The sequence below is a fragment of the Synchiropus splendidus genome, chromosome 6, assembly GCF_027744825.2.
Source record: "Synchiropus splendidus isolate RoL2022-P1 chromosome 6, RoL_Sspl_1.0, whole genome shotgun sequence".
In the NCBI taxonomy this organism is placed as follows: Eukaryota; Metazoa; Chordata; class Actinopteri; order Syngnathiformes; family Callionymidae; genus Synchiropus; species Synchiropus splendidus.
Window position 1 is genome coordinate 16,244,497 of NC_071339.1, and position 16,471 is coordinate 16,260,967.

Sequence of the window (16,471 nt, forward strand, 5' to 3'; positions counted from 1 at the left end):
CTCTCTCCAACAACATTCACCTGTGGTTCCACGATCATGTTGGTTAGAAAATACTTTTTGGCTTAATAAGGCTGAAGAGGCTGTCATGAAATGGCAGCATGATGTTTTCAGGACCCAGACAGTCACAGACTCCCAGGTCTTGATGCGTGTCATCATGACGAGTGATGAAACAAAGTGAGAATGTTTCACACTCAGACGTGGTCGGATCAGAGTTTAGTGGAACCATTTGTGAATGTTCTCATTCTTCCCGTCTTCTACAGAGAGCATTTAAATTTGATAGGTTTGATGCCCAGAGTCTTCCTCAGTGAAATTATCAGGAAATGAAGGAGCCTTTTGAAACCAAGGAACGGCCTGTTCCTCTAGCTTTCATCCTGAATGTCAAACGTTAGCTGCAGTTCTGCAAGCGCGTCGGGACCCGCACCTACATCACGCTGAACGAGCACCTGGCGACGGGGAAATGAAGAACTGCTTCATGATGTATATCAACAGAGAAATCTAAAATGAGCAGTGCCCCCCGACTGCAGCTTTGAGCAACATCAAAAACACATTTGCACTGATGCTGAGGCCCAAAGGTTCCACACGCGCTGCACGTATCCCCAACGACACAACAGAAATTCACTCTCCAGACAAAAGCAATAATGACGATCAAAACAAGCTCATTTACTGTGAGGTGAAGAGTTTGCTGACTTACTCCACATAGTAGACGCCGTACACCGGGTCGTCGATCTTCTCCCATCCTGGAGGAAGTTCTGGAAGAGACAATAAAGGGGAGAGTGAGACCTCAAGACACGGCTCCAGCCGATTAAGGCTGATGAAGACCTTTATCTGTCGGTGCGTCCCCGGGGCCACACAGCTTCTCATGCTGTCCAGCCGTCTGTCTGGCCGCCCCCTCTCCCCCAACACGCCGGTGACATTTTCACACATCACAAATAAAAAAAACAGAGCAAGAACCCCACTGGCAGAGACGGAGAGAGAGGGGAGATGAAAGGAAGCGAGGGGGCAGAGAGGAAGACCCAAATAAGAAAGAGAAGGCTGGGTGAAAGTCGAGGAACAACTGCGAGCATTCATTCGTTTATGGGCTTGTTTTTCCCAGCATGCCTGGGTAGCAAAGTGTGAAGACAATCCCAGCTACCACGCGACAAAGGCAGGGGCTATTCAGTGCTTTATAAGAAAGAAGAAGACAAGGAAGGTAGTGGCAAGTGGCAACTTCCTCTTGCCACTGGGCTACGACGGCAGGACTGTACCATGTTGACGCACCAGTCTGCAGTCCTGACACCACCAGCAACACTAACCCTTGTCCACATCCTTGTTTGCCAAACTAAAGGGAACAACACCATTGGTGCAACTCTGAACCACTATTTTACTTAATGTGGGTTTTTTTCCAGCCTCTCATCACCAATGTCTTCTCAAACTGCAACAATAACGGACACTGTGAGACTTGATCGTAAAACTTCGATCTGTCAGATAGCTGTGATTGCACTTCCAGTCCACTGGGGAACAGTAACAGCAGCTCAAATCAAGGCGACCTAACTGAATTTAATAAACTGATTAATTCTAAGAGACCCTGGAGCAAAAAGTAGCCAGCAACCGTGAGCAGGAAGTATATATAGCTACCTTCACATACAGAAACAACCGCACCACTGAGCTAACAGTGGTTTTAGCTATCGCTACATAACAATACAAAAAGTTTTAGACACCACCTTTATGCTTGTGACGCATTCAACAATAAGATTTCTTGTGAATGACAAAGCAGAATCACACCACAACAATGTTTGAGCCACTTGTTGTTTAACTATTTGGGAATCTGTCAAACACAAGCACCATTCTCACGCTCCAGTGAATGGCGATTCGGCATGACGGATATTTCGGCTTCCTCTCCTGCTGTCAGAGGAAGCGCTGCACTCCGATACTTGACAGGTTAATCGCACACAAGTCACAAAGTGTCTCAACTGTCGTGCCCAATTGTGGCCCGATCCACTCGGCTGCACGCGTCAGGACTCAGATGTTTTAACTAAAACAGCTAATGGAACACGGGACAGCTCGCCAAATTTAATCACCTTCTCCATTTCACAGCGCGAGAGCGAGGGAACGAGGCGCTCGCTCGACCCACAGCAAACAATGGAGTGGAGCGGCAGACGCCAGTGATGAATGTGAGCATCTCATTCTCCTGATGCAGAGCTGAGATTGATTCCTCAGGAGTCAACACAAGTGCTTTCATGAAGCACCTGCTCGTCCTGGTAGGACGCCACATGACTGTATTCTCTCCTCGGCAGGATTGGCTGATCGATAATCAGTCCGTGTCCAAACATGCGGCTGAGATTTTATGATGCTCGGGCCTCACAGCGGGACTGTCATGACGACTGCCAGCGTTTGGAAGCTTCACTATCGCTGAATAAACCATGATGAACTGAGATGGCTCACTCCCACCCTACTGCAACATGAGTGCATGAACACATGAATGGACGCAGGGTGTACGTACCAAGGTCATTGTCCAGCTCCTCCGTGTGAACCCCTTCTGCTCAAGAAAGAGAGAGAGAGAGAGAGAGAGAGAGAGAGAAATGAATAAACGGCTCTTACAACAAGAGTCCACTAGGGGGCAGAATCACTCCAAGCCTAGACCTCCGGTCCATTTCTGAGCGTTTAACTTGCACCTTTTTATAGGTATAATGAAAGCAGTTTCAAGAGTAAATGACAAATGAATGTCAGTGATGTGATGTGTCTCTTAAAATCTCAAATTTCCACATGATAACAAACCACTTACATGCATTAAAATGGCTAACATTTAATTTACAGGAGGCCATGCAGCCACGGTCCCCATGCAGACTTAACGGGGGAGCACAAACTAAAACAGCGAAAATTACCTAAAAGTATAATAACTTATTTTTCTTTAATTTTACATTTAAGTTTCTGTAGTACAAAACTGTTTTATTGGAATGTATTGTATAAAGTTAAATAATTATGCTTGTTTTTTATTTTAATGTATATTATGTATTTATTTCTTCTTTCAAAAGTGAACATATTTAAATCTAAAATATTTTTTACCAAACAATTATGACATGTTATTAATTCTGCAGAGTTTAAGTTTAAACATTTTTTTAATTACCAGTAAATTGTGTTTTATCTAATCTATATATCTAATAGATTAGATAAAACTAATCTAATAATAAAACTAATCTTATCTATTTATCTAATCAATATATAACATATATAATACAAAAGTCACTTCACTTGCAGACCACTAGGAGGCCCGCACTACAAAATACTGATCTTCAGTGTTGGCAGCTTTAGAAATATATTTTCGATCTTCAAAAGAAATCCCAAAATAGAATTCACTTCTACGATCAGTAGCGCTGTCAGTCTTTTCACTGCAGCCTATATTTCGAGGATGAGCTCACTGTGTATGTGTGACCCGTAGACGTACCATCATCTTCACATTCTTCCAGGGGCTTCTGAGTCTTGTCCAGGCACCGAGGGTCGATCCAGGAGGTGGTCTTTGTGTTGTGGCTGCACAGGAAAGTAAACGCATCATTGTGTACTGGATCTTTAAAGATGTTTTGATTTGCTTTGGAAAATCTAAGTAGGTCAATTTCATCTTCTTTTTGTGGATTACTCTTCAACTATTTTAAACTTACTCTCATGCTAAAGACATCACACATTTACCCACTATATTGCTGTTTTGTACGCTCATATTCATTTTATTGAGGTTTCATCAGTTTCTTCATCGTAAATTTCTACAACAAAAATAACTATATATAAAAGAAAAACATACACAAGTTATGTATTATTTTATTATGCCTTTCTCTTGTGTGTGTGTGTATATATATATATAAATATATATACGTATTTATATGTATAGATATATCCAGCTATATATAGATATATGTTTTAAATATAATTTTATTTTATTCTTTAACTTTTTTAAGCCATATTCCACTCATTTTCATAAATCATTTTTAAAAATGATCAAAATCAAATTATTTATTTGTTTATTTTTGTTTTTGGCTGTTAAATACAGTAAAATTTGACACAATCTAAAATATTTGGATTTTTATGTGTGAGTTTCAAAAAGCGGCTGCATTATATAGACAAAACCATTTTTTTCTATATTGTTTAGAGAAAACACTGACGAAACTAAATTCTTTGCAGTTTGTATGTCTCAGTTCTCAACACTGTCAGCCAACAAATAGAAGAGAATGTGTTCAAAACAGAAAAAATAATAAACTATCATGATTAATATTCAGTAGTCCTGGCGTTATCACGCAGGAGCATGCAAGGGGAGTCTGAAAACTGTTACACACCACTGTATTTATTAAATAATTAATAACAATATTTTTTTTATTTACCTATCAAATCAGAGTCCAACTTTGTCTTAAAATTAATTCCAGGACTCGAAACTGCTTCTCTGTCTGCTTACTTTTCTTGCTCGATGCTGGAGCAGGTGTATTTAAACGAACATACAAGTGCGCTACCACGAGGAACACTCACTCTATAAAGTACACCTCTCCACTCTCGGTGTATGCCATCTCCCAGTTGTCGGGCAGAGGTCCCAGCGGGTCCTCTGAGGGAGGATGGCTGAGGTGAGGGTGTGACTGCTGAGTGCTCTCCGTGGTGGACGGTGGTGAGGGGCTGGTCCCAAGGTATGGAGGGTCACTCCGGTGGGGGGCGAAGGGTTGCACCGAGTGGTTAATCTCGTCAAATTCGCTGGAGTCTCCTGCAGAGATGTGAAGACAAACGTCAGAGGTCACGAGCCCCACCCATCTTCAGACCAAATTTTTCCTCCTTTCCTCTATTATTTATCTACTGTCTATGATTTTACCTTCTGTCTCATATTTGTCAATTTACAATTCTATTACTTTTTATTTGCCGGTTTTAATATTTTTTTATTATTTCTGTTTTGTCAACACATATTTTCTTATATATTATCGTTTTTCGTTTTTCCAGACAAAATCCCCTTTTCTGTCCCATTTGCTCAATTGTCTTTTTTCTGTCCCATTTTTCAAAATTGTTTTTTTTCCACTTTCATTGGCACTTTTTTTCAGAAAAAAATCGACTGCTACCTGGAATCTTTATTAATATACCATTTACAATTCACCCCATGCCTATGATATGTAAATGTTCTTCCAACAATTTCATTTCTTTAATAAGTTCTGTTACTAAATGAAGAGTAGTGGCTTGTGCTGCAGCCTCCTTTTAATCATGTATTTTACTTATTATTCCAAAAATCATCAAACCATGACAAAAAAAAAAAAATACAACTTTACAAATGACTGGTTCAACCATTACTTTTGAGGGGAGAAAAAAAGCATATGTAACACATTTTCTAGGAGTGCATTATTTTGATTTAAACATAATTCATCCATATTCTCTACATAAGAATTGTTATCTACAAATATTTGCTTCAATATTTAATATTAAGTGTTCAAAACTGTTTTTCCCTTTGTAAATATTATGATCGACACTCTCTGAATATGCTCATGTTGTCTTTCAGAAGACTCTCCCCCATAACAACACAATCAGCTGATAAATCTTAGTCTCTCGTCACTCGTCACATGATGAAAACACAGAGAATCGCGAACCAAGCAGTGAAGAAGTTAACGCTGACTCAACGGTTCACACTCAGACCTGCGAGTCTGTCACCTCACTTCCTGTTGTGTGTTCACACTTGACTGACACTTCTGCGCCTCACACTTCCACAAAGACAGAACAAACAACATTTGCTCGCAGCAGGATGTTTACGGCAAAACCAAAAACCAAACTGCTCTGACGGACTAGAGAAAAGGTCTAGAGACACGAAACCACAGGATCATAGATGAAGTCGAAAATGAGATTCAGTTGCTGCTGCCTGCAGCCAGGGGGCAGTGTTCGTCATTGGCACCATAGAAACAGACTGAAGTAGTGGAGCCCCAACTCACCAATCAAAGCAGCTCCAGTGCTCAGCATCAAACCTCCTCTGCTCCTCTGTGGGCTTCACCTCCACCAGTCTCCACCACTACATCTGCCTCCAAGCCCCGCCCCCTCCCCTCCCTCCTCCCTGTCTGTCAGCGTATGAGGAGGGACTTCACTCTGGTGCCCAACTCCAGAACAAACAGGTTCTCAGGTTGCAGAACCAGAGCGGACCATGTCAGAGTCCCGCATCAGAGGAGTCATGCGAGCGCTATGTCGGCGTAGGAACAACTCAGCTGGTAGAGTTAACATCGAACCAAAGTTAAACAAATAAAAACTACGCTCATCGAAATCCCATCACTACCGAGTGTCTCTTAAAAAACTTGACTGATAAAGGTTTGGACATGAAAACAAAGTCCTCACAACGTGAGAAAAATATTAGTGCAGTATGACGTTTGTTTGACTTGATAAAGCAAATAAAGCAGGACTTACAAAAGTAGAAGAAATAGCTGCTATTCTAAATGGAAAACAGACAGAAAACAATGTAGAGTTTAAAAGTAAAAAAAAAAGGAAAACTAAGTCGTGAAAAAAATACGAAGATTTGACAGCAGAAAAAAAATGGGCAAAAGTTAAGTAAAAAAATAATAAAAATGACAGCTAGATATTTTTTAAACTACATAACAAATTCCAATCAATTCAAAAAGAAACTTAACTCAACTGAAATAGTGGTGGTGGGGAAAAAAACTTAAATATTTAAATTTAAATTTTTTTTTTTTTTTAAATCCCCAAACAATAACAATAGTAATAATGTAAGCATCACACAAAATTATTTATTATTATTTAAACTGAGAAATAGTGGCTACAAACAAAAAACTATTGAAGAAACCATTATGATGCAAGATTAAATTTGAAAACACCAATTAACAAAAAAAAATGTGGTTGTGACAATATTAAGAACAAAATAATGGCCGTAAAAAAACATTTAAAAAGTCACAAATCGCAAACATAACAAAACACATTACTATCATATATTATATTCATTAAAATGAGCATCCGACTCTGAAAAACATATATAATATAAACATCTTGTTCCCATTCATAATGTAATCCAAATTTCTGAGGAGTCTCAACCTGTGAATTCGCTGATCTGTGTGTGTTTTTGGCGCGTGTGTGTGAGGTCAGCAGGAGACGAAGGCTCTTTGGTCTCCTGCAAGCTACGGACTGGAGTTCCCACCACAAGTGAATCAAACCTCAGATCCAGACATTCACACGATCCCCCCCCCCAGCCTGCCCGCGACCCCTCCAGCGACCCTGCCACCCACATGTCTCCAAGCCACGCACCTGTAACACTACTGTTCATGTCCGGGAGCTCCTCGTCGTCCTCCGCTCCGCCTATTCCAGCATTGTGCATGTCATGGTAGGACTTGCTGCGTCGGGGAGTGGAGTTCTGCGAGCCTGGCAGGCTACCGCTCAGCCCGTCTGGTAGTAGGGCATCACCGCCGCCGCTAATCACTTTCCCACCGGGGGGCTGCACCGGTGGCTTGGGCGTCCCATAATAGTTACCTAGGCAACAGAGAAGACGGACGGGAGGGGGAGATTAAAATCAGAGAGAGAAAAGGAGAGGGGTCACAGGGTTGTGTCTGTTTGGTGTGTCTGCCAGAAACCTTTACATGCAAATGAACTGTGAGAGAAAATTTGTCAATTTTATTGAGAATATTCATAGCTGTTTTCAATGTTGTCGGTATTAGTTTCATTATTTGGTGATGGACACATTTTAAAAGTAACAGCAATTGCTCAATGGTGTATTTCTGAAATTAAATGTAATTAATATTATAGAAATCAATTTGATAATTTAATATTTTTTCATTTCATGCATTAGTTTTTTAGCTTGTAAACCATTTAAATAATTGTGTGAACATTATAAAAAAAAATTAACAAATTCATTTAAGAGGTCAATTTTGGTTTAAGATTTGGTATTATGGAAATAGTTGAACACTGTACAGTGAAAATATTTTTACATTTCTTGATTTATTCACCAAAAATGAGAAAAAAAAAAAAACAGTGCTGTCATGCTCCCTCTGGTGGACAGCTATGGAGCAGTATCTCACTGACACTCATGTTTTCATAAATGAATCCAACAGAAGCTATTACATGTCAAAACTTTAACATTTCAGTTGTGACTCAGTGTCCTCACTTTCTGTCAATCCGGGCGAGTGAGTAGACACAGCAGGAAGAGACGCCCATATATGAAAGGACATGACCTCATATCCTGACTCGCACCAGATTCAAGTGAGTCATCTTCAGACAGGTGATGGAGAAAAGTGCTGCCATTTTTATGGGCTGCAAGAGTCAAAACACCAGCTGATCGCAGCTGAAGCCTGGCCCTCTTCACGTCAGCTGCTGCCCCGCTGACCCAACCTCATGCACGTTGAATGAAACTGAAAAATACGAGCCGTTACCTTCGTATGTTCCGATTTCCAAAAGAGTCCCGCTCTTCTCTAGCTCCAGGAACTCCCCTACAGACAGGAAGTCGTAGTCCACGCCAGAGACTTCACCTTCTCGAGGGGGGCGGGTTGTACCTGGGCGAGGAAACACATGTGGCTTAGCGTTGACCTAACTGGAATATCACAACACTTGATGATGGTACGACAGATCACACGCCAGAACACAGATTCCGTCACTTAATTTGATGGAGATTATGAATTTCCCCCCGACCTCTGAGCCACTTCCACATGTATGTTCTCTTAAGTTCATGCTTGATGTTCCAGCGCGTGAGGAGGCAATAATAAATGTGTAGTGAGTGTCTTTGTTTCAAAGCTCTTGCTGCCACTGGTTCTCATCTGGCTTTGATGTCCTCACTAGATTTAAGAAGAGATTCTCGACCATGAAGACCATTTGTGATAAACTCTCATCTGGTGACTCCAAAATACAAACAGTGTGCGATGTTTATGTATTATTAACTTCAGTATGTTTATTTCACATTTGTATGTGTGTGTTCTACCTATATGCGCTTTATGTATGTGCCGTGTGTACTGTGTTCACAATGTGTATTTGTGTACTGCATGTGCCAACTTTATATTTGTTTGTACTTCACATCTGGTTGAGTGTTTCGTATTTGAGCATGTACTTCATTTGTGTATGAACTCCACACTACATTTCTGTAATTCCCTGCAGTTGTATATGTATTTTACAATTTGTGTGTTAGTTTTTTCTGTGCTGTGCTGCATACCATGTCTCCTTTTGTTCGTGGGTGTGCAATATAGTGTGCACTCACACTTGAGAAGTGAGTGTAGTAAACGTGTGCGTAATACAAAGCGTGCGCATTAGATTACATTACATCAGGTTACGTTACGTTACATAACATTACATGGCCTTTTTTAGATATACTCAATGTACTAGTTCTCATATACTCTATGTTTGTGGTGTGTAAATGTGTGTAGTAAGCAAGGTGTTTTTGCATGCTTGTGCATGTAATGTTTTCTATTTAAGTGTGTTTCAATATGTGTGTGTGAGTACAATGTATGTGTTAACCACATCTTTTCTCATCAATTTTGTGTGTTTGTGTGTTGTGGGGATTTCTTTATCCTACATTGTGGGGACAATTCTTGACAAAACACTATTTTTGTGAGGAATGTATGACTTTGTGGGGACAATTCGACCCCATGAGGTCCAAACCTCAATTTGAGAAAGAAGACATTAAAAATAACTGGGTCATTATAATTGGGTTTCAGTTTGGTTCAGAGTCCTGGTTAAGGTTAGCCATTTGTTTTGGAGGGTTCAGTTAAGGGTGAGAGGCTGGAGAAAGCAGTTTGTCAATGAGAAGGACCCCACAAGGATAGAAATATAAGTGTGGGTGTGTTTGATTTAAAAGAAACATGTTCAATTGCAGTGTTCAGCCACTGCACCCGAGTTGTGGTTCAAACACCACAACAACTTCAACAACACTCGAGACCCAGAGAGTGTGAGAATGAAAACTGCCCCAACGTGAGAACATCATCTCCAGCTCATCTCTGAGCTTCAGCTGTCACTTCAGAACAAAAGCCTCCATTGACAAACCCGTTGTCATTAAGAGTCCGAGCTGGACCCAGAACTGTGAGCAGAGTACTAAAGAGCAGCAGCCGAACTAGCAAGGAGGTCGTCACACTGAGGAGCGCAATGAGAGACAGAATGTCAAGATCAGGCCACATAGCACATGTCTCTGTGGAATGATATTTATGTGTTGGTCTAATGAAGATCAAAGTGTCAGACAAGTATTGTGAAAAGCCTCAGGGGATACATACCAACATTTTTAGGGAAGAAATGTTAGAAAATAATGTCAAGTACACGATGATACTAGTTAATGTGAGCAACAACCAAAATATGTTGTTTAAAAATGATTTTTTTTATAGTATGTCTTCATTCATTTCATATATATATTCATTCATACCATTATAAATTGAGCCTTTGCAACGCAAATAAAGTCTGTCCAACTCAAGCGGTCAAGACATTGGCCAAGGTTGCATTAAAAAGTGCAAAATGGAAAAGAAATTGATGTTAAGGTGTGATTTATAAAGCTTTTTTTTTTAACTCTAATTTGAATGATGTCATCGATGGGCAGCAGTGGGCTGAACCAGGTTATTCCGACACTAATCATGAATCACGTCGTCATCTTCTCGTCCACAGTGGGTACGAGTATGAACCAGTGAGAAGAAGCCGTGTCGTCATGTGTTGCTGGGGACTCCTCTGAAGCAGCGAGCGCATTGTCACGGCAATGACGCAGAACTCCACAAACTTGGGTTTACTCCGGTCCACATGAGAGCACATGAAAGATTCATGAAAACAAGAGTGGGAGCTGCAAGAGAAGAAAGTGCTGACCTGCTCGGTGACGCCTTCTACAGTGACCTGAAAGAAGGTACAGCTGATGGTGGGTCAAGAGGGGACACTCTCTGATGCACTTGTGGAGCACAGCTAACACTCATTCGGAGAGGAAAATTTGTTTTGTGAGGGAAGCTGGGGGGCCGTTTCACATCTGATCAAGGCCCCAAGGGCTGGACTCCCCACAGCCTGAGCACCAGCCACTCCCTGCATTAGCCTCCATATTTAGGACCATATGAACCTCTGCAACACGTCTGTCTCTGTCCGAGTCTGTCCCATCACAACGAGGAAACAGAGCAGAACACTGAGCCAGCGCGTTCTCCGGGGCGATCCAGTGGACGGATGAGTCAGACTCCTTCGCTCGCGTCATGAATCGTGTGCCAGGCAGACACGCGTGTGTAGCGGTTCCTGAAGTGTCCGCACACAGAGAGCAAACAACAAAACGATCACAGAACTTTCCACCCGACATGGAAAGTTTACAACCACAGTCAATTACTAATTTTGGTGCCAAACATTTGCACTGTCAAGCACACAAGCTGACCAATCGAAAATGAAGCCACATTTGGTTCTGAATAAAGAGTTCATTACCATGTCTCTCTGTGCTGCTGCTAACAAGCTAACACAAAGAGGGAGGACTGTAGCATTGCGACTACATGGGCCACTTACTGCTAAATCACAACATAACATCAGAACACAGTTTTTCGGGACTGTCTCTCACACAACAGTACCAGGAACCAGTTGATAAAAACAATTAACAACACTTCATGCATGAATTTTTCTATGGTAGCCATTAGCGCAACACCGCTATCAAGCTAAATGCAGAGCTAGCTGCTGCTAAAAACTACCATTCGCGTTACAAGGTTCATCATAAAACTTCTTAAGTCTGGAGTCAACCATTCAGACAAGAAAAACAGGATCACAGTGAGCAAAACGGCCGAGTGCTCTGCCGCTGACATGAAGTAAACATATTCAAAAGACTTCCCTCCAAGCGTGACGAATGTTCAGTCAGATTTAAGTAGCTACTCTGTATTTAGATAACACTAATTCAAGGACGCTTCCGATAGCTTCAAGGGTTGGTAACACGTTTGTTTTCACTAGATACTGAGACAAAGTTAATAAACAGACAACCGGCTCACACGACCAAAATATGCAGACAAAACAGCAAACCACGGACAACACTAAAGCGTCATTGGATTAGACGACAGCTAAATAATATTAACACAACTAATTCTATTTCATGAGCATTCAAAACAGTGAAATTGTGTCGAGAAGGATAAAGACTGCAAATTGAAATGTAATTATATGATGCACGCCCAGATGTCTATGGGGATGAAAATCCGGCATCTTTTAGTCATGTCAATCGCTTCCAAGAGGCTCAGACTCTGTACACGGTGGTCGTGCTGGTTCAACCAGTTTAACTAAAGAGGTCCAGGATCAAGGAGCCATCATCATTGTCAACGCACTTCCTTCAGCAGATGTATAGTTGAACCTTGGTTTTTGAATAAAACTAAACATTCAGGAGACTCATTTTGCGCTTCTGATTACATGCATGATCCAACAAATGTAGCAACCATGCTAACGGTGGCTAACATAGCGGTGATGCCACGCACTTAAACCATCAAAACCCGTCTTATAATCTTCTTGTGAGAAACAACCAGAGTGAATATGGTTGAAGACAGATCTACACATCTGCAGATCAGTGTCTTCGCACATGACAACAGATGTGATGTCAGGTTTGATATGTGTTCACCACAGACAAGACCAAGTACCACTGCTGCATCAAGTTACACACACATGGCTGACACTCACTGTATGTGTATTTCCTTGCCATAGTTGGACTCAACTGTGTCCATGCTTTTTATAGTTTTAAAATTTGGTTTTCTGAGCAGTCATGTGACGATACTTTGTGACGAAGTACCTCCTCGATCCAAATGTGGCAAAAATGCTGAAAAAAATTCCTGGATTCAGATGGTATTCCGGATCCCTCCCAAAATTGAATTTCATACACATTTGTCAATAACGTTTCAAGTTATCTTGTGCATAGGCAGACTGACATACAAACAGACAAACCAACAGTATCGAGGGACACGACCTCATCTTTACATACCACCCCACAGCAAGCACAATACGAGTACTATAAGTGACTTGAACTGATGACATCACCAAAGTTCGAAAAAGATTGTCTTTTTCTTTTAATATATGAAACTGCCTTTCTTGCCTAACTAAGCCAAAAGTAATTTATGAATTTGTGCAGGTTCATGAATTGCTCCACACAATGCAGTAGACATGCCAGTTCTAGTGTGGCAGTGCCATTTTCTGGTAACAGACAAAGAAGATCGCATAGTACATGCTCGAGCCACAAGCCTGAGTGTCACGCTACATTTGCATAACAAACTGAATGTGGAAACAGGGACGATGGTGTGGACCAAGAACAAGGTGGCACCATTACTGACTACACAGAGCAAACTAAACAAGTTAAAACTTATCTAGATAAACAACACCTCGGTCACAATAAAAAAGATCATATTAACTGGTCTGAGGTGGGAGGGAAAATAGTTAATGCAGGTCGTAATATGAAACGTCTTTCATAGGGTTTTGAAACTATGTCATGAAGCTTCAGGTAACCTGATGGCAGAATTGTAACTGCATGACAACAACTGTTATCCATCATGACCACACAACCATTTTCTTTGAGTTTAAAAAAATGTTGTAAAATATAAGTCATGTTTTTTTATTCCCATTATGAGGCACCAACAAACACAGAGAGAAGTGGGGTTGGTGCTTAAGATATTTGGGACTTGAAGGAAACAAATGTCAGAAAGCGCAAAGTTCATGGTCTCCTGCAAACGATAGGCTGCAGTAACCATAAGTGGATCCGGACTTACAGATGCTTACATGACTCAGTAAACTATTCAATGAGTTTTAAATTCCAGGTTTTGAATGAACATAGAAATCCTTCCTGAGTTTCTTTGCTCTACAAATAACCTTCCAAAAACATGGTCAAGTCACAGCTGCACTCAAACTTCAATCCAGACATCATCGCATGAAGGAAAAAGTTTGAGTGTAACAGTGTCTAAACCAGAGAGACTTAAAGTCGAACATGGTGACAGGAGAAACCCGGGAGAAGGATCACTGCATTCCAAAAATAACCCAGTGTGAAGAATCTGTTTATGCCTGTGCTCTCAGACTCACTCCAGCCCGGGCACCTCATCCCTCGGGCCTAGTCCTCCGTTTCAGCTTTGACCTACATTTAATCCCGTCGACGAGGGCAACATCGGGTTTGTCGTCTTGAGCTTCTTCTGCTCCACGGCTGCGATTCGAGAAGGAACCTCGTCTGACACCTTCATCCGATCCACTTCGGTGTTCGCTCCTGAGCTGCCCTGCTTCGACCTCCTCTGCTTCTTCCTTGAACCGCACTCTGTTCCTCACCCGAAAGGTGTCCAGCGAGCCAGACTTGTACACCTCTTTCATGTTAGTCCCAGGCTTCTTCCTCTTCCGGCGGACTCCGAAACAGCCGCACAGCTCCAGTGAGAAGAGATTAAACATGTCGGTACGCTGTCATGGGGAATCCAAATGTTTCCTAAATGTCCTCCTCTGTCACCATGGAGACGTGGTGAGAGTATCCATATTTAGTTTCCAGAAAAACATTCCACCATATCTTCTCATTTTGACATGACGGCTTCTTCTGCGACTGACGTCTCCTGTGGACGATTAGTCTTCCACATGACTTCTAGTGTTAGCTCGACAAACGTGGAGGAGGACCTGGATTTGACCTTAGGGCTTCTAAGAGTTTGGGGAAACATTGCTCCACCCAGTGATGTAACGTGTTCGCCAGGAGAAAATAAAGTGATCAAGCTTGTTGATTTAGAATCCAGTCCATGGAATAGAACTTGCGTTGTGGGAGTTGCACACATCTCTACAAAACATTTATTCTGTCATCTATTTGAATCTGCTTATCTGAGGTCAGATCGCCGGGGCACTTTCCTGCTCTTCACTACTGTAGGTAGACAACTCCCCTCCCCAACTTCCCTCTTCCCTTGGAGGAACTTAGAGACAAAGTCTCACCAATGTGTACTGTGTCTGTCCCAATAGTCTCCTCCCAGTTGGATATGCCAGGAACACCTCACATGAGAGGCGTCATGGTTGCATTCTACAGTGCAAACTCCGCTTGCTTCTCTGATGTGGAGGAGCAGCAGATGTACTGTGAGACTCTCCAGAATATCTGTCGAGGTACATTCACACCAAATGCTGGCCGCAGCTTCAGTGGGTTCCTCCTGACATAGGCATTGAAATCGGAACAATGCCAATCATGGTCCCCTCAAGAATTCCACACAGCTTTTCAGGAGAGCAGCAACCAACACCACATACATGACAATACGGTCGAACTAACATGACAACAACATGTGAAGTTCAAGTCGAATCACAACAAAGTAAACAAGAATTAACTTCCCACTCAGAAAGTCACCATCTTGAAGAGAGCGAGTGACAGCAAACAGGCCAGTCAAGTTCCTAACAAAACACCTCTTCTCAAACAGTTGGAACACACCTTTAGGTCAATAGCACAAATGGTAGCCGGTTCAGTGACTGTTCAGGGCTTTGATCCAATTCACCACACATTACTCGGGCTGCAACTAAAGACTATGACTAGTCACTGAGTATCCCGGCGATTAGTGAACTAGTCGGCGTATGAAACTAAACTACAATCTGCCACTCACCTATTTAAACTAGACTTACTCCAACTGTCAGACTTTGTTTTCATAACTACTGACTGTTTCCCCACTGTGACCTGTTTTGGGCAGCTGATGTGTCTTGGTACAATTTGTAACCGTGATGGACTCCAGCCTGACACTACCAAAATTAAAATAAGCAGAAAAAAAACAATTATATGATCACCTCTTTGCCTCTTCAAATGTATGGACATCCTAATAAAACAAGTGTTGCTAACGTGTAGCTAGCCCGATGTTAACAGGTGGTTATTTACAACTCTGCTAAAAGTTAACTTTTTATTTGGGAGCTGCACTTGTGATGTTATCATCACATATGATGTGAGCACTAAAGTCCAACAAAGGTGATGTTCATTTTTTGTTTGCGCTGTGAGGAATATTTGCTCTTCTCATGTGAGTCTCTGGAGTGACGAGGTAGAGTCACGTGATAGAGTGATCTGGGTATCAAGCGCTTATGATTCTAGGACAAAACTTGGACACAGCCTCTGCTACACGACTGCCTCGTGGTATTGAGACACCTGCAATCATGACTGATGCTGCACCGGTGGGAAGAGATTTTCGAGAGGAACGAGGACGCACACTGTCCACGTATTCTTGTCTAGACATCATAAAGCAAAGTTTTGATCTTATTATATTTGTCAAATTGCTATCGTGAACTTTGAGTTTTTTTTACTGCAGTTTTTTCCTGTTATCATTGAGACTGAAGTTCCTTTAATATCAACTCATGTCATCAACTTTCATTGGTGTGATCACTTGTTTTGGACAACTTTCATCAACAAACGACAAACTCTTTTTGGCTTCTCTCATCTCAACACATTTATCTCCTCTGTGATTTCAACTCTCAACACAATTGACTACGATCCACTCGATTTGAGGGTCAGGGTTTCCGCCAGGATTTTTTTGAAACAGTAGTTTTCTTTACGATCTATATTGTGCCAGGTGAGTGTCTCTTCAATTGACAATTCCAACTTGGGAAAATTACATTCACTATGAGTAAGACATGCAATGCG

The 16,471-nt window shown here is 41.6% G+C and overlaps 1 protein-coding gene across 9 annotated transcripts in view; it reads right to left on the reverse strand.

Annotated features, from left to right (window-relative positions):
* magi1b (membrane associated guanylate kinase, WW and PDZ domain containing 1b) overlaps nt 1–16,471 on the reverse strand; it is a 97,546-nt gene that overhangs the window by 37,334 nt on the left and 43,741 nt on the right. For 8 of the 9 annotated variants that reach the window (XM_053868746.1, XM_053868741.1, XM_053868744.1 and 5 more), the window contains 6 exons: nt 8,343–8,462; nt 7,225–7,446; nt 4,486–4,711; nt 3,422–3,504; nt 2,480–2,515; nt 692–749 (listed from right to left, as the gene is read on the reverse strand). In XM_053868746.1, the coding sequence (XP_053724721.1) occupies nt 692–749; nt 2,480–2,515; nt 3,422–3,504; nt 4,486–4,711; nt 7,225–7,446; nt 8,343–8,462 (745 nt within the window). Of the gene's footprint in view, nt 1–691; nt 750–2,479; nt 2,516–3,421; nt 3,505–4,485; nt 4,712–7,224; nt 7,447–8,342; nt 8,463–8,598; nt 8,646–16,471 lie in introns of those variants that run through there. The other variant, XM_053868747.1, reaches the window with a different exon arrangement.